This window comes from Leptopilina heterotoma, unplaced genomic scaffold, assembly GCF_015476425.1.
Source record: "Leptopilina heterotoma isolate Lh14 unplaced genomic scaffold, ASM1547642v1 Lhet_135, whole genome shotgun sequence".
Classification (NCBI taxonomy): Eukaryota; Metazoa; Arthropoda; class Insecta; order Hymenoptera; family Figitidae; genus Leptopilina; species Leptopilina heterotoma.
In genome coordinates, this window is record NW_025110854.1 from 1909711 (window position 1) to 1925895 (window position 16185).

A 16185-nucleotide genomic window follows, 5' to 3' on the forward strand; every position below is an offset into this window, starting at 1 on the left:
TCACGTATAACTAAGTTTTCGTTTGCATGAATGTCAAAAATACTCTTTCATAAACTTATAAAGAAACAGCAAAATGTAACAGAAATTTTTATTTCTATTGCTTTACTATCGTTTGTGAAATGCTATTTGTAAATTTTATTTCACTTATTTAGTGAGAGAAATGCTATTTGTAAATTTTATTACACTTATTTAGTGACACGTATGAGTTAAACAAGTTTTTTTACGACACTGTCGAGGAAGTCGATTATGTTTCAGCAATGTCCGAGGAATTAATTGATGACGTCAGTTCAAAGTACGTGTGTATATGTGTTGATTAAACGTATCGAGACTGATTCACAAAAGGTCACAAGTGTATCTCGGGCGCGAAATCAAAGACCGGTTTTTACTTTACATTTGCGATAAAAATAAATTACATTCTGAAAATAACAAATTCACTATAAATAATAAAAAAAACTAATTGTCAAGTAGATAATTATTTTTATACCTTTATTTTTTCAATTTCCAACTCGTTTAAGATTCTTGAACCTTTTATCGTCTAACAACTTTCGCAAATTTTATATCAACGAAAAGTTTAATTAAATAACAAAATCAACCAAAAAAATTTAATTTACGCTCACTTAAAAATTTAATAAAAAGAAAAAATTTGTAAACTAAATAAAACAATTTTTTTTATTAAAAACTCGAGAATAAAAGAACGAAATGAAAAAAATTATGAAAGAAATAATGCGTGTATTAAATTGCCTTTAGACAAATTTTTTCTTATTTAAAAAAACACTTGTCAGGAAATTGTTCTTTTTATTGACAATATATTAGTTATTCATTGTAATTATGGAGTCATTTTTCGAGTCAATTCAACAGACACGTATGTTACTTATTGACATTCTAATAAAGTTTGAGGAGGCGATAATTATTATTCATGTGTTCAAAATTGCGTGAACATTGGAATTCATATCAAAGATCACATATATACACTTGAATTTACATTCGAGAATTAATATGCTAATAATATGGAAATAACATTAAACTTCTTTTTAAACACGATGTAAACAATTTTTTTTTAATATATTTTTTATTTTCACCATCAACTTACAGAAACATTTATGCAAAAATTTCTATCAGAAGTATATTATTAGAAAGCAAAATTCCCTGAAACTATTTCTTTATTGGATTTTGGTTTTAGAAGGAGGTATTATAATATTATATAGTTTATCGAGAAAGGACACATTATATTCACCGCAGAATGTTGCTATACGTGACGTGTATTTCATGAATCTTGAGAATTTAGGGTGGAAGGAGAGATAGAGTGAGAGAGAAAGGAAGATAAAGAGAAAGAGAAGATCCATACCAATTATTGGTAGGCGAAAAAATTTTCGACAGATAACGACGCACAAAAAATGTAATAAAATCGTGAGAAAAAAAATTCTTCTTCGCGTATATAACGAAATAAGATAAAATTCTTGCTCTTTTCTTCATTCCTTCTTTTTATACATAAAAAGCGTAAACAGCAGTGCAAAAAAGTAGAGAAATACTTTTAACACTCAATTATATTTTTCTCTTATCAATTTTTACGCAATGCTGTATTATTTTTCTCTTTATTTTCTTAACAAAAAGGAAATACAAACATTAAATTTTTTTAAAATTATTGTTATCAATGTATGATTGCATAAAATTATTGTCATTAAATATTTGATTTGACGAACGATAATAATTTCAAACAGATGATGTAAATTAGGAAAAAAATTGATAATATAAGTTTTGATAAAGTTAATTTTTGTGATTTTAATTGGAATCAATATTTAATAATATGTAATACACTGTAAAAAATTTAGGGAGTTAACGGACTCGGGAGTTGTGAGTGAAATTTTTCGAGTTAAAAATCAACTCCAAAAGAGAGTTAATTTCTAACTCCCTTCATTCAACACCCGCGCGAGTTATTTTTTCCTTGGGGAGTTAGCATTTGGGTGTAAAATTTTATCTCTCTTTATTTAACTCCCCTGCCATTAACTCCCCAATGGGTGCGACTTTTATAGACCCCCGGGGGAGTTAAAATTTAACTCCCTTTTTTACAGTGTACACTTATTACTCTCCAAATTTGAATTAGTAAAAATCTAAAAATGTTTACTAATTTTAATTAGTGACTGACTTTTAGCTTTTAAATAAGTAAATTTTACTAATTTTACTTAATAATAATAAATAAGAAAAATGTTTATTATTAACAATATAATTATTTACCGTGTATAACAATTGCAACAAAACGCAACTTAATGTCAACAAGCCACTGACTCTTATACTCTGTGTACTTTATCTCGTTTGCGAGTGAGTTTTCTTGCCATCTGGACGGACAGTTGGAAAACTATTATGGCGCGAAATTCAAATTAGGTGAAAGAAAAAAATGAACTAATTATAGTTTTAGTACTAAAGTTTGGGTTTTTTTTACTACATTGGCAGTACCTTGGGCCAATATTGGCGAAGGGAATATCAGCCCAATAAAGGAAAATTATTTCCATAACATTGACCACTTTTAAGCGAATAATAATTATTATATTGTCATTATTATTATTATAATTATCAATGCTACCATAATTTTTATGAATGTTATACTATTATTAAAAGAACGAGTTGTAAATTACTAAGAATCAAGAATTTTTAGTCATAAATGTCATCTAAAAGTTTGGCTTACATGTGCGGGGTTGTATTACGATATCATTGTGTTCAAAATTACGTGAATTGCTGCACAGATTAATTGCACCTCGAAACGCGCGTATCAAGCAAGTTTATAGTGTGACGCGCCAAACTATACACATCTGTTTTAATGACGCTGCACTCACACATACATAAATACGTTCAAAGATATCTCTTTTCCTCGGGGCATCGCTGCAAAGCGGAATTTTTACGACGAAAGTAAAACGAAACGGTCCATAAACCACGTGCGGGCAATTCTACCCCTTTTCGGCATCGTTCCGGAATCGCGTAAAGTTTGTAACAAACTTTCCCGTTCGCCTTCTCATCGCACCAAGGCAAAACAAAAACAAAAAAGAAATGGTACTTGCTATAAATGCAATGCACTTTCCATTCTTTGAAAAAAATAAAATAAAAGAAATTTCTTCTCTATTTTTACAAAAATGACAAGTTTTAATATATTTTATTATGTTTTTCTCGGTTCGGCTTGTGTGTTATTGGCATAGGTATTTATATAAATAAGCTTTCTTAAAAGTTATGATGATGCTGAGAGAGACGACAAGAATAGATAAAGTGGAACACACGAATTAAGATATAAATGTGATAATAAAAATTTTTTTGTTTTTAAAAAGTCGGTTAGAGTTAAATACGTTGTTCCGCTTTTAGGGCTATATTTATTTTTATGGGCGTTATTAAAGATGTCAATTATTCCTGATTATTTTTTTTTTCTCTTTTTATTATTATTGTTACTATCTTTAGAGTGAGAAAATTACCAAGAGTGGCAATTGGCTAAACATTCCGCTGAAACTTAGCCCAACGCGATTCAATTGTCAATATTTTTCCATCTTAGATCAATGATGTGGACGAGAAAAATTTCAATTTAAGTTTTGAACATGGGACAATTTCAACCGAAATTTTTGTGGTTTCAGATTACAATTTGAGCAAAAATATCAACAGGGGCGAACGATATTTAAATTCCAACCTTGGCATTGAATGTCGTACTATTTCGACAAAAATTTTTGCCTTCTTGGCTCAACATTGACAAATTGAATGTATTTTAAATCTCTGTATCCAACATAAGACAATTTCGACTAATATTTCACCGTCTTCGACCAATATTGTCCATAAATATTTAAACTCGAGTCTTGCAATTGAACGTGGGGCAATTTCAACCAAAATGTTTGATAAATTAAAGGTCAATGACGGCAAAAATGTTTTTATTCGTTCTTTTGAATTAAGACCATAAAACCCAGTTAAAAAATCAGACACGAAAGAAGAGAAGAATTTTTTTATTTCGTAAACAAATTAAATCAATTATATTGTTATGTGCAATGTTGAAATCTCGAGGAAGTTTAATGGCCTTTAAAAAAGAGAAAGAGAAGGAGAGTAAAGACACTTTGATCTGCAAGCGTCGATGGGCACAGTTTACAACCAAGTTTTGCGCTATTTATAAAATTGAAATTCACTGCCGTTGCCGCAGCGCTCTTGGGATATAAATATAATGAGCGGTTATATTTCGCACATTTGCACGTGTACGACCCGCACCTGGCACGATTCGTCAGAAAACGACATTTCATGAGTCTGACGCACTCGACGCAATTCCAACATATGTATATACCTCGAAAGAGAGAACAAGAGAGAGAGAGAGAGAGAGAGAGAGAGAGAGAGAGAGAGAGAGAGAGAGAGAGAGAGAGACAGAGAGAGAGAGACAGAGACAGAGACCACATAGATGCGCTTCCGGTAAAATTCATCCTTAAATTACAATTTACATTCACATTGCATTTATTTACGCTTGCTTTAAAAGTAATTTAATACTTACAATTTTTCACTCCTTGTCATAAAAACTAAGAAAGAGAAAATTACTTTTTAAAAAATGGGAAGTAGCATTTTTTCATCAAGAAAAGTATAATGTAACAGAGTTATACTTTTTAATAAACAAAACTTTTCTTATATAACATTTTTCCGACATACACTTTATTAAGTGGGAAATAAAAATTTCTATGCTACATTTCTATACTTTTCGTGTCTTTCTAAATCTAAACCTTTCCAAAAATAAATGCAGAAATTCCCCTATTTCGACCCACTTGAAGTGGGGTTTTAGCAAGGGCCCAAACAGTTTTTCTAGTTTATGCCCTATTTTGTATGTAATGTTTTTTATTTCTTGCAAATATGTATGTTGTAAACATCTACGACTATTTTATAATTCAAACGCAATATTACGTGAGGAAGAATTTTAACATTTGACGATATCTCTCGTCTAAAGTCGTAATTATTAACTCGAAGTGACTCACTGGGTTTGAGGACCTTTATGATCCAGTTTAATGGGTCCATATACACCAGTCGTGCTTACGTGTTTTATGTACTATATGTATGTATGTATTTATACAAAAGTGTGTACAATGTGCAACGCTCGATGTGTAATGTAAAGTGAGCGCACCTCTTTGCGCTTTATTATTACGCATTCACACGCGACCCGCAGGGGAAGAATTTTCTGCTCAAGAGAGAAAGCCACTACTCAAAGGGTTAGAGACGACAGACAGGCTTTTCTCACGAATGTATATTAAAAAAAAGACTATATTCATGTTCGTGTACCTATCACCTTTTTTACTTTTACGGTTATGCTCTTTAAACATGAATGAATTCAATTTCAATTTTTTTCACTCCAATACCGTTTTTCATTATTATATATATTGTATTCAAAATTGGAGAAAATTTTTATTGCAGTAAGGTTTAAAAATAAGTAAAAGTGATCTTAATTTAAGGACACATTTGATTTAAGTATTGGTCTACTGTTATAATCAAAACAAGTTCATGTTAATTAAAATATCTCGTTTATAAAAATATATAATAAATACCTACAAAATTATTAAGTAATTAAATAGAATAATTAATATCACTAGAGTGATTAAAAATCGAAATTAATTCTAATTTATAAACTCAATTATCTGATAAATTGTTAAAAAAGTGATATAATAAACCATAGAAATAATAAATACAAAATAATTATCATTTTCATAAAAAAGTATAGGTATCATATATAGTTTTTCTATAAATAGCCGTAAGTTAAAGGCAATTAGGTTCACTTAATTAATTTCGAATGGTTAGAAAAAATGAAATGTGGGTTTAATTGATGAATACAGATGAGACGTGAGATCGTTTAATCGGATTTAAAAATATATCGGTCAGTCTGGAATAAAAAAGTATTTTCACAATGTGATGTGGCGACTTTCCCGAGAATTTAATTTAATTAGTTAAATAGTAAAATAAAACGTGGGTAGGACTCGAGAACGAAGCTCACAAAAGGAGAAGAGATTTTCCACCGCAGAAGAATCACACGCTCTACGAGTGTAAGTCGCCATGCAGAGACGAATAGGCAGAGAAGATAGATCGGACTTACCAATCGTTGAATTGTCGATGAAATTGATAATCAACCAATCGATGGAAACAAATTAATCCCAAGATAGGCTGGTAAATCACTAAGAAAACAGTATTAACAAAAAGAACACAATTTATTTACTTAATATTGGTCGAAAGTAACACTGTATTGTAACGCGTTTTTGGCGGAGAAATTCTCGTGTCGCAGCACGATGTTCGCTCAAGCTCGCCGCAATCTTTTCTCTGGCGTTTCTTTTCAGCGGCAATCCGGCGTCGTCGAACATGAGGTTCGTGTCGTCTGCTAGTGACGCGTACACCATCTACAACTTCTGACGCGCGGGATATTTAAAAATAACAAATAGTAGTAATAATAATATAGATGACAAAGAGTAAGGACAAGTTAAACAAAACAAAATTAACTTTGGGAAACGCGTAATATTTTACCGTTACATTCCCCCTAACTAAATTGTAGTTACTCTTTGTTATCGAGCCCGATCAATCGTCCGGCATCTATTCGTCTGAAAGTATTTAAAGTAAGGTAATAATATTTCAATAATAAAAAAAGTTTAAAAAAAAATAGCGACTTACACTCAAAAAAATTTTTTCTTTTTTTTTTGATTAATGATAACTAAAGTAATCTCATCTAACTTCCTATAAGCATACACACAACATACTGTAATTTATTAATTATAGGAGCGACTATGTAGTTTTAGCAATGCTTTCGTGGAGTAAATAAAACTGAGATGAACGCGTGATAAAAGGATAAGACTAAATAAACATATATATATTTTTTTTTTTTGGAAACACTTTGGTAAAAAAGAAAACTGCTTTTTGTAACTAGTATAATGTTTTGAAATAACGCGGCACTAAAGGTTCGGCGGGGAACTGCTCTCCTCTTTGGAAGCCCCTGTTGGTGCAGTTTCGGTTTCTTCTTTTTCCTTGACGTTTGACTGATTGCTCATAACGAGGTGATTGAGCTGGGTGGATACCGATTCCATGTCGTCTTCAGAAGAGCTACCGGTTGTTGATACTATTTCTACTGTTGGGCCTAATGGTCTTATGGTATTAAGTCCAGAAGGTCCTGGCGGTCGCGCTGAACGCGTTTGAGACAATCCTGAGGGTCTGATATTAGTTGCTACAAATGGTTGGTGGTTGTAGTCGGCTTCGATTTCTAAAGCAACCTTTCTTCGCATAGTAATTGCCTTTTCCACCAATTGCTTTCGGCACAGTGAACAATGAGGGTCCGGCATGTTTCTCGGTGACCTGCATCTTCTACACTTGAGGTGTTCTGGCAAACTGGGTTCGGCATTGGCGAAGTGCGGCCAGGGGCACTCGCGCGTGGAGAAGTCGGTGCAATTACATTCTTGGCAAAATTTACCGTTGTACTCTTTTGGGCAAGTATAGTGTGGGTGTCCTCTCCCGCCGCAGTTGAGGCAACCAGGAGGTGGTTTGGGCCTTAGGGCTGGTTCTCGAAGCTGGGCCTGAGCGTGGTAGACCTCGCTTAATTTCTGAGTGAAGTAATTTTTATAGCGATTACTCAGCTTGGCCAATGGTTGGATTTTTTTGTGATCGGCGAGTAGGTTGTCCCAATCGTAATTAAACGCGGTAAGTTCCGTTTGGAGTTCTTCGACTTTTTCTTGAGATTTCTGTAGTTTAACTTGAGTGGCTTCCAGTTTCTCGTACATGTTCTGACGCTCTTTAGATTGCTCTAGAAGTGCTTGTACAAGTCCTTCGTTAGAAGTGTTACTCCTGGAAGGCGTTGACAGTAACGCGTTATATTCCTTTTGAAGGTTATCCGCGTGTTGGAGGGCCTCTTTGAGTCGCGTGTTAGTAGACTCAAGGGATGAGAGTATTCCTTCTAGTTCTTCTTTTCGGAGAAGGACAAGTCCGGAGGCTTCTTCTGTTAAGACTGGAATCGTGTCGTTGGGACTGGAGTCAGCTGACGTCAGTTGAAGGCGGATGATTTTGGTCTCAGCAGCGGATGGAAGGGAAAACTCGTTGTTCGATTCCATGATAATATCTGAAAAATTTTTACACAATAGTGCGCGATCGAAGATTTTTTCTAGCAACTTTTAAATCATTGACATGATATTTGCCAATTTTTTTGCCATTTTGATCGCCGATAATGACTACCATGGGAGATAATTTTTCGATTATTACTGCTGGTCCTTTGTAACGTGGAGCCAGTTTTGAACTAAAAGCACGAGCTGCATTAGATAACGTGTTATTCGGGTAAAACACATAATCTCCGAGCTGAAGGTTAACGATTTCTTTCCGACTTTTATTATAATATTTGCTTTGTTTCTTGTCAGCTTTGGCCATGAACTTTTCAACTTGTGTGCGAAGGGCATCTACGCGTTTTACGCGTTCTAACCAGTCGGGTATATTCGTGTCAATTGTCGAACTTGTTTTTGTGTCATTTATTTGTTCACCAACGCGTCTTGGTTCACGTGCAAAGTTTAGATAAGCAGGGGAAACTCCTAGTGAGGTGTGTACCGTAGTATTGTACGCGAATTGGATTTCTTCTAAAAACATGTCCCATTCGCGATGATTATCGCCGAGGAGACTTGAAATCATTGTTTTAATATTACGATTAACGCGCTCAACCGGGTTAGATTGCGGATGATAAACGGGTGTGGTTCGTTGAATAGACCCGATTTCTAATAAAAATTTGGTAACTGTTCGGTTTACGAATTCCGTTCCGTTATCCGTAATAAATATTTTCGGTGTCCCCCATTTATTTATTAATGTTGTTAAGGATTTTACTATTTTAGGGCCGTCGGCTTTCGATAGTGGAAAGCATTCTAGGTAACGCGTATAAGTGTCTTCACATGCTAGAATGTATGATTTCCCTGTTTTTGACCGAGGTAATGGGCCTACGATGTCTAACGAAACAATATCCCAAGGCTCGGAAAATTTACGCGGGTACATCAAGCCTTGTGGCGCGGAATTTTTAGACTTGCATTTAATGCAAGTTTCGCACTCGTTAATGAATTTTTTCACGTCTTCACGCATACCGGGCCAATAATAATGCTTGAGAATTAATAAATATGTTTTATTAATTCCTTGATGCGCTGATTGGGGGGTATCGTGATATTTCTTAATTATTGGAATTATTTCTGTTTCGCGTAAGACCTTTTTCCATGCATTATTATCACCAATGCATTCTTTAAGATGATTCGGCTTGTAATAGTATAACGCGTTATCGCTGTCGAGTCTGTATTTGTTGTGACGCGAGGGATTACTTTGAACACGTGCTACCATCTCATCGTACCATGACATGTTACGAGTAAGTAGTAGCTGTGAGGGGGGCGTGTCTTCCGAAAAGTCTTCGTAGAGGCGTGACAAAGTGTCCGGCGCCTCGTTCATAGTACCTTTACGGTGCTCGATTTTCACGCGGTTCGCGGATAATTCTAAAGCCCAACGAGCGAGCCTGCCACGAGGGTCCTTGATACCTTGAAGCCAAATCAAACTCGAGTGGTCAGTTATGACAGTAAACTCGGTGGCTTCAAGATAACAACGAAGTTTCTTGATAGCAAAAATTACGGCTAAGCATTCCTTCTCAGTAGTGGTGTAGTTCAATTCTGCACCTCTGAGTGGTCTGCTCACGCACGTAATTAAGTATTCGCGATCTTCGCCCTTTTGTGTAAGGATCGCTCCAATCCCTGTGTCACTCGCGTCCGTGTATAAAAAGAAGGGTAAATTCGGGCGCGGTGCGTTTAAGGTTAGAGCATTTTTTAATGCATTTTTAACTTCTTGATACGCGTTTTCATGTTCGTCTGTCCATTCCCATGGGACCTTGGGGCTTGCTAATTTATTTAGCGGCCCTTGAACACGTGCGATATTGCGTAAATGTCTGTGGTACCAATTTACGGATCCGTTGAATCGACGTAATTCTTTACGGTTTCGCGGGGTTGGACGCTCGAGAATCGGTTCTATGCGCTTTGGATTCGGTTTGAGACCATCTGTGTCGAGGAGAAGACCGAGATACTCAACGGAAGATTTCGCGAAATGAGATTTTTCTCTATTTATCGACAAACCTGCATCTTGAAGGATTGTGAAAATGATGTCTAACAACAAGATATGCTCTTCAAAAGTCCTTGAGATGATTATCCAGTCATCTAGATACGCGTGAACCTGATCTATATAACGTTCTGGAAAATTATGTTTTCTGATATACTCTACGAATTTTTCTTTTAATCGGTCGGTTAAGGCTTGAAATGTGGCCGGCGCGTTTGTCAAACCGAAGGGCATTCGGACCCATTCAAATTGTCCCTTTCCCGGAATAGTGAAAGCTGTATATTCACGTGATTTGGGATCGATAGGAATGTGGTGGAAGGCGTCGGTGAGGTCTATGGTGCTAATGATATTAGCTTCTGATAACGCGTCTAGTATTGCATCCATACGTGGCAAAGGATAAGCCGACTTTTTCGTATTTTTATTTAATTTACGGTAGTCCATGCAGACTCTTGGCCTGCCGTCCTTACGGTATGTCAACACTACAGGGCTAGCAAAGCGACCGTTACTTCGTACTATAAATTTTTTTTCTAAATATTTGTCTACCTGGGCATCGATTATTTTATTAGCTTCCATACTACGTCGATATGGTTTAATTTTAAAGGGAGTCGGGTCTGTTAACTCGATAACGTGTGTAGTCAAATTTGTGACACCTGTTCCCGCGGTAAATTTAGACAATTTTTCGTCTAGAAATTCATTAAGAGTTTTTCTCTGATCTGTTGTTAATTCGATCAATTGAATTGAATTTAGGGAGTTACGCGAATTATTTACTGAACTCAAAGGGTTTTGTATTTTTGAACCTTTTATGGACCAATAACACCTAGTGGCGTCAATTATGACTTTCCACGTGGTTAAAAAATCCATACCTAAAATGATGGGGGTGGTAAGTCCATCAAGGACTGCAAACCAAACTTCACCATAACAGTCGTTTATTTGAATTTCGAATTTTACTGAGTAACGGGGCGTGGCCACGTGGTCGCGATGAGCGAGCTGTACGCCAGCGCGGGTTATCTCGTCGTGAACGGGTTTACCTTTTAAAAATTGTTTTATTTTATCGAATGATTCTCCTGACATGAACGTGCGATCACTGCCGGTGTCGAGGAGAGCGGGGAATTTATTTTCACCTATCATTACCGTAGTTGAGATAATATGACGTTCTTGAGACGGTGAGGGCAATGCTGGCCCTTTGAACACTTTATTTTTGAATTTATTTTCTAACGCGAATAAGTGGTTTGGAAAATTATTCGAAGGCAATGACGATAGTGAGGAAATGCTCGAACCAGGTAATCGCGTAGGATTGGTGGGGGGAGGTTCCTCATCAGAGTCAGAGGCCGAGTATTCAGTTTCGGATTCCGAGTAGTGACAATTGTCATAGTCGCTTTCAGAATCGCTAGTGAAATTCCCACCGGCATGCGCATTGTGTAGCGCTGATGCATTTTGGGGAAAACACGTGGATTCGTCAGCATTATTATGACAGCTGGTTGTCGGGATTTGTTTGTCTCCGTCAATAATCGATTTTGTAGGGTTTTGTTTACTTTCTATTTTGTGAAAAGGTTCGCCAGGGAGATTTATTCTCTCCTGGCGTCCTTCTCGTTTTTTTGGTTGCAATGATTTTGAGAATTATGTCCGAAATTTTCTGGATAATTACGGTTGGTATTTCCGTACCAGGACTGCATCGGGTGCGGCGGAGGTGCATTCGGCGGAAAATTTGGCTGAGATGCTTGCGCGTTACACTGACAGTTCGGCTGGCAATGTGGGGGAAAATTGGAACCGTGTTGATAATAATCGTGATTCTGATAACCGTGATTATTATAATATCCACGTTGATAACCGCGTCCGCGATTATTATTGCCACCACGATGACCGTTACCACGACCGCTGTGCTTTTGTGATTTTTTATTGTTATCACTGTCTCTACGCGAGGACGATCGACGTCTTTCCCCCTCCTTCTGCGACGAAGCAGAGCTGGAGGAGTATGAAGATCGAGAAGAAGATCGGCGACGCGATTTACTTTTATCGGAGGTTGGTTTTTTTGATTTACTATCGGGGGCTAATTTTGGATTTTCGGTTTTGGAGTTTTCGCCATACAACTTTTGTTCAAGTTTGTTAATTTGGCGTTTATAAATTTCGGTTTTATTCGAATCTTGTTTATTTTCGCTTTTGTTTTGCTTTTTTGTATTTTTTTCTGCTTTTTGCTTCGTTTCATTTTTTGTTTCTGTAGTGGGGGTGGTTGGTAAATTTTCAACGGTAGGGGACGAAGTTGTTTCGACCGCGTTGAGTTGATTTTTACTACGTGTGTTACGAGATTTTTTTGAATCAATTTCCCTTAATTTTGTTGTTAATTGCATTGTTGCAATTTTTTCCTCATATTTCCGGATTTTGTCAATTAAACCGTCGTATGTTAAAAAACTATCGCGATCGAATTGCAAAATTAATTCGGAATGGAGCGCAGAGTAAATTTTATCCAACTGATTTTTTTCGGGGACTTTTTCTTGGAGTTTGTTAAAAAGAGATCCTATCCGAATGACGAATTCGATACCGGTTTCGGTTTCGAGTTGTACCGCGCGTTGTATTTTGTTTGTGATTCTTTGATCATCGTTAGAATCACCAAATGTTTTCCTGAATTTTAAAGAAAATTCAGCCCACGTTTGCCATGTGTTTCTGAATGTAGAGAACCATGTGTAAGCTGTGTCGGAAAATACTTGTGACATTATCGCGAGCGCGTCGTCAGGATTAATGGCTGATACGTTTAATTTACGTTCAAACTCGTCAAGAAATTCGTCCGCGTCTAGTTTGTCGGGGAATTTTAAATCCCATGATTTTATAATTTTATGTAAATTTGTAACATTGTTACGTGTTTGTTGTGTTGGTGATTCAACTTGTAGTGGGGGAATCACTGGTGGTTGGGGAATTAAAGGTTGTGGAAGATTCTGCGGGGGGGTTGGATTAAGGAAATTTGGTAAATCAGTAAATCTAAGAGTGCGATTTGGAAGAGGGGCTCTTATCGAAGGTGTCAAAAAGGATAGTGGGGGTACGGTTGTGTGTGAGGCTTTTGCCGTACTCTGTGATGTTTGAGTGGTGGTAAACGTGGTGGTTACCGTGGCAGTAGTACACGTAGGGGGGAGCGACGTTGGTATGACCACGTGCTCGCCGCTGACGTCATACTCCCAGTGCGAGTCATGCCAAGGCGACTGCACTAGTTTCGCTTGCAACTGAGACACTTTTTGAGTAAGGGCCTCTATCGCTTTTGATGTTTCTTTTCGCAATGCGTTTATTTCGTGATGGTTTTCATCATGCAACGATTGCATTTGTTCGCGTGATTGTTTTAGGTGTTGAGTAAATGTGGTGTACATTTGCTCTTTAAAATCGCGATTTTGTTCTTGCAGTTTCGCTGCGGTTAACTCGATTTGCGAAAAAAATTGTTTGAGTTGGATTGACGTTATGGGTGTTTTTGGATTTTTGCTTTTTCTTCCGCGTTTTGTGTTGAATGTTTTTGATATAGCGCCTAAACCTGGGAGATCAGAACGTGTTTCAGAATTATCGTTTTGTTCGTTGTGTGTGTTACCGGTTTCCGCAATGTTGTTGGGGTCATCGGTGGGGGGTGATTCAGATTGTTGGGTACCGTTGGGTGGTGTTCGCAACATGTTGTTTTCGTTTAGGAGCGCGTTAGTTTTACTTCTTGTTAATATCCCGCTATTTGTGTTTTTATTTTTTCTTGTCATTTTATTTAGTCCATTTTGGATTTTTGGCAAGAATTTGAGAAAAATAATTTTAGTCAATTTAGCTAATTTCAAAAAATTATTAAGTTTTGTATTAGTTAATTTAATGAATTTTTGATTGGATATCTTATTTGTGATTTGAATTTAATTTATTTGGGAAATTTTATTTTGAATTTAATTTGAGAGAATAAAATTTGGGAATTTAATTAGTGAATGACTAGGCTGACAAGAAATTGAGCAGGGCTGTGGTTGTAAACACAGCTGTGTTTATATTCCGTTGTGTGGCTCTCCTTGGGATTATGCGTTTTTGTGTAGTTTCAATTACTACTACGCGTTATCGTACAAAGAGATGTTAATTAATTATATCTCATGGCAATCAATTCGGTATACACAAAAGAAAATATTTGTATATTTTTTTGGCAAAGCGAAGCGGAGAAAAAGGAAAAAAAGAATTTTTATTTCATGTGAAAGAGCAAAAATAAATTGTAATATTTATTTTTATGCTAGAAAAAATATAATTATCGTGTCGAAAAGCAAAGATTACTTACAATTTTGAATTGTTTATTTAATTTATTATTATTTCATTTAAAAGAAGCGAAGCAGTTTTATAAAAGCATTAATTAAATTATGTATTGCTTACAATTAAAGCGAGCATTCATACATGTACACTATGAGCAATTAGCTATTTGAGAATTAGAAGCTTTTTTCTTTTGCTAAGAGTGGAGAGAAAAGAGTGCGAGCTATTATAAATTTTGGTGTGATTTTCATTATTGGTAGAGAATCTCTTTTTATTGTTTTCTTAACGCGTAGAAAAAAAGACTAAATTGTTAATTTTTACGAAATGGCAATTTTTTCATTTAAGAAAGGCTAATTTTCCGCGTCAGAAAATTAATGAGCACGTTTTCCTAGGAAAAAATTTTTGTGTGTTCCGCCATTTTGGGACGCTACAATATAAATCTTCAAGAAAACGTGGTCGGAAAAACGAATTTAGGGAAAAGGATTTTTTTTTTTTTCTTTAGAGAGAAATGTTGACTCGAAAATTAATACACATTTGGTAACAAAAATTTGGGAAAACTCACAGTTTTGGTTTAAAGAAAGAAAAAAGTTTTTATGTTAGTTTAGAAACTAACACACGTTGGGCGCCAAAAATGTGGTGACTTTCCCGAGAATTTAATTTAATTAGTTAAATAGTAAAATAAAACGTGGGTAGGACTCGAGAACGAAGCTCACAAAAGGAGAAGAGATTTTCCACCGCAGAAGAATCACACGCTCTACGAGTGTAAGTCGCCATGCAGAGACGAATAGGCAGAGAAGATAGATCGGACTTACCAATCGTTGAATTGTCGATGAAATTGATAATCAACCAATCGATGGAAACAAATTAATCCCAAGATAGGCTGGTAAATCACTAAGAAAACAGTATTAACAAAAAGAACACAATTTATTTACTTAATATTGGTCGAAAGTAACACTGTATTGTAACGCGTTTTTGGCGGAGAAATTCTCGTGTCGCAGCACGATGTTCGCTCAAGCTCGCCGCAATCTTTTCTCTGGCGTTTCTTTTCAGCGGCAATCCGGCGTCGTCGAACATGAGGTTCGTGTCGTCTGCTAGTGACGCGTACACCATCTACAACTTCTGACGCGCGGGATATTTAAAAATAACAAATAGTAGTAATAATAATATAGATGACAAAGAGTAAGGACAAGTTAAACAAAACAAAATTAACTTTGGGAAACGCGTAATATTTTACCGTTACAGTGAATATATACTGTGAATAAATATATTACTCATTTCGGTCGATGCTGAGCGAAACGAAAAAAATGTGTATATATATACTTATTCATGATTCCGAGAAATGTTTTCAAAATTCAAAGATCAAGATAACCAGATTTTAAACTGTGAAAAGAAATCCAATTAAAGTTTTTATTTATGTCTATCAAACACGTTTTTTATTCGGTTGCAAGAATGTTATTGTTATGAAAGAAATTAAAGTCCATCACACGTGCTATTAACAAATATAAAAAAAGAAAAAAAGAAATGACACATTAATACCAAATACGCTTAGGTTTGATAATACGTTTATTTTCTAAACATAAAATGTATTGTATTCATTTCTTTATGTTTTGTCATTTAGTTGTAAATTTCTTTGAGAAAAAATCTTCTATAGGAAAAAAATTTCATTTTTCTTTTTATTTAAATTTACTAATTTTAATGTAAAAAAATATTAGAATTCAATTCCATTGAGAAATGTTTTAATGTTTTGAAAAATATTTAATGCAAAACTGAAATGATTTTTTACTTCCTTCATTTGAGTCAATGAATAGTTTAATATTATACTTGTTAAATTTAATATTAATTAAGTATTGAAAATATTAATAATAATAATAATAAAAC

At 35.3% G+C, this 16185-nt stretch overlaps 2 protein-coding genes across 4 annotated transcripts in view; both read right to left on the bottom strand.

Moving 5' to 3' along the window:
• The window catches only part of LOC122497717 (probable JmjC domain-containing histone demethylation protein 2C), a 550088-nt gene that overhangs the window by 120320 nt on the left and 413583 nt on the right, over positions 1–16185 (bottom strand). The gene's annotated exons all lie outside the window — the stretch shown is intronic.
• Positions 6170–15864, bottom strand: LOC122497718. Its single transcript, XM_043604997.1, has 2 exons — positions 15120–15864; positions 6170–8074 (listed from the first exon to the last, which is right to left on the bottom strand). The coding sequence occupies exon 2, from the start codon at positions 8064–8066 to the stop codon at positions 6921–6923; it is 1146 nt and encodes a 381-aa protein (XP_043460932.1). The 5' UTR covers positions 8067–8074; positions 15120–15864; the 3' UTR covers positions 6170–6920.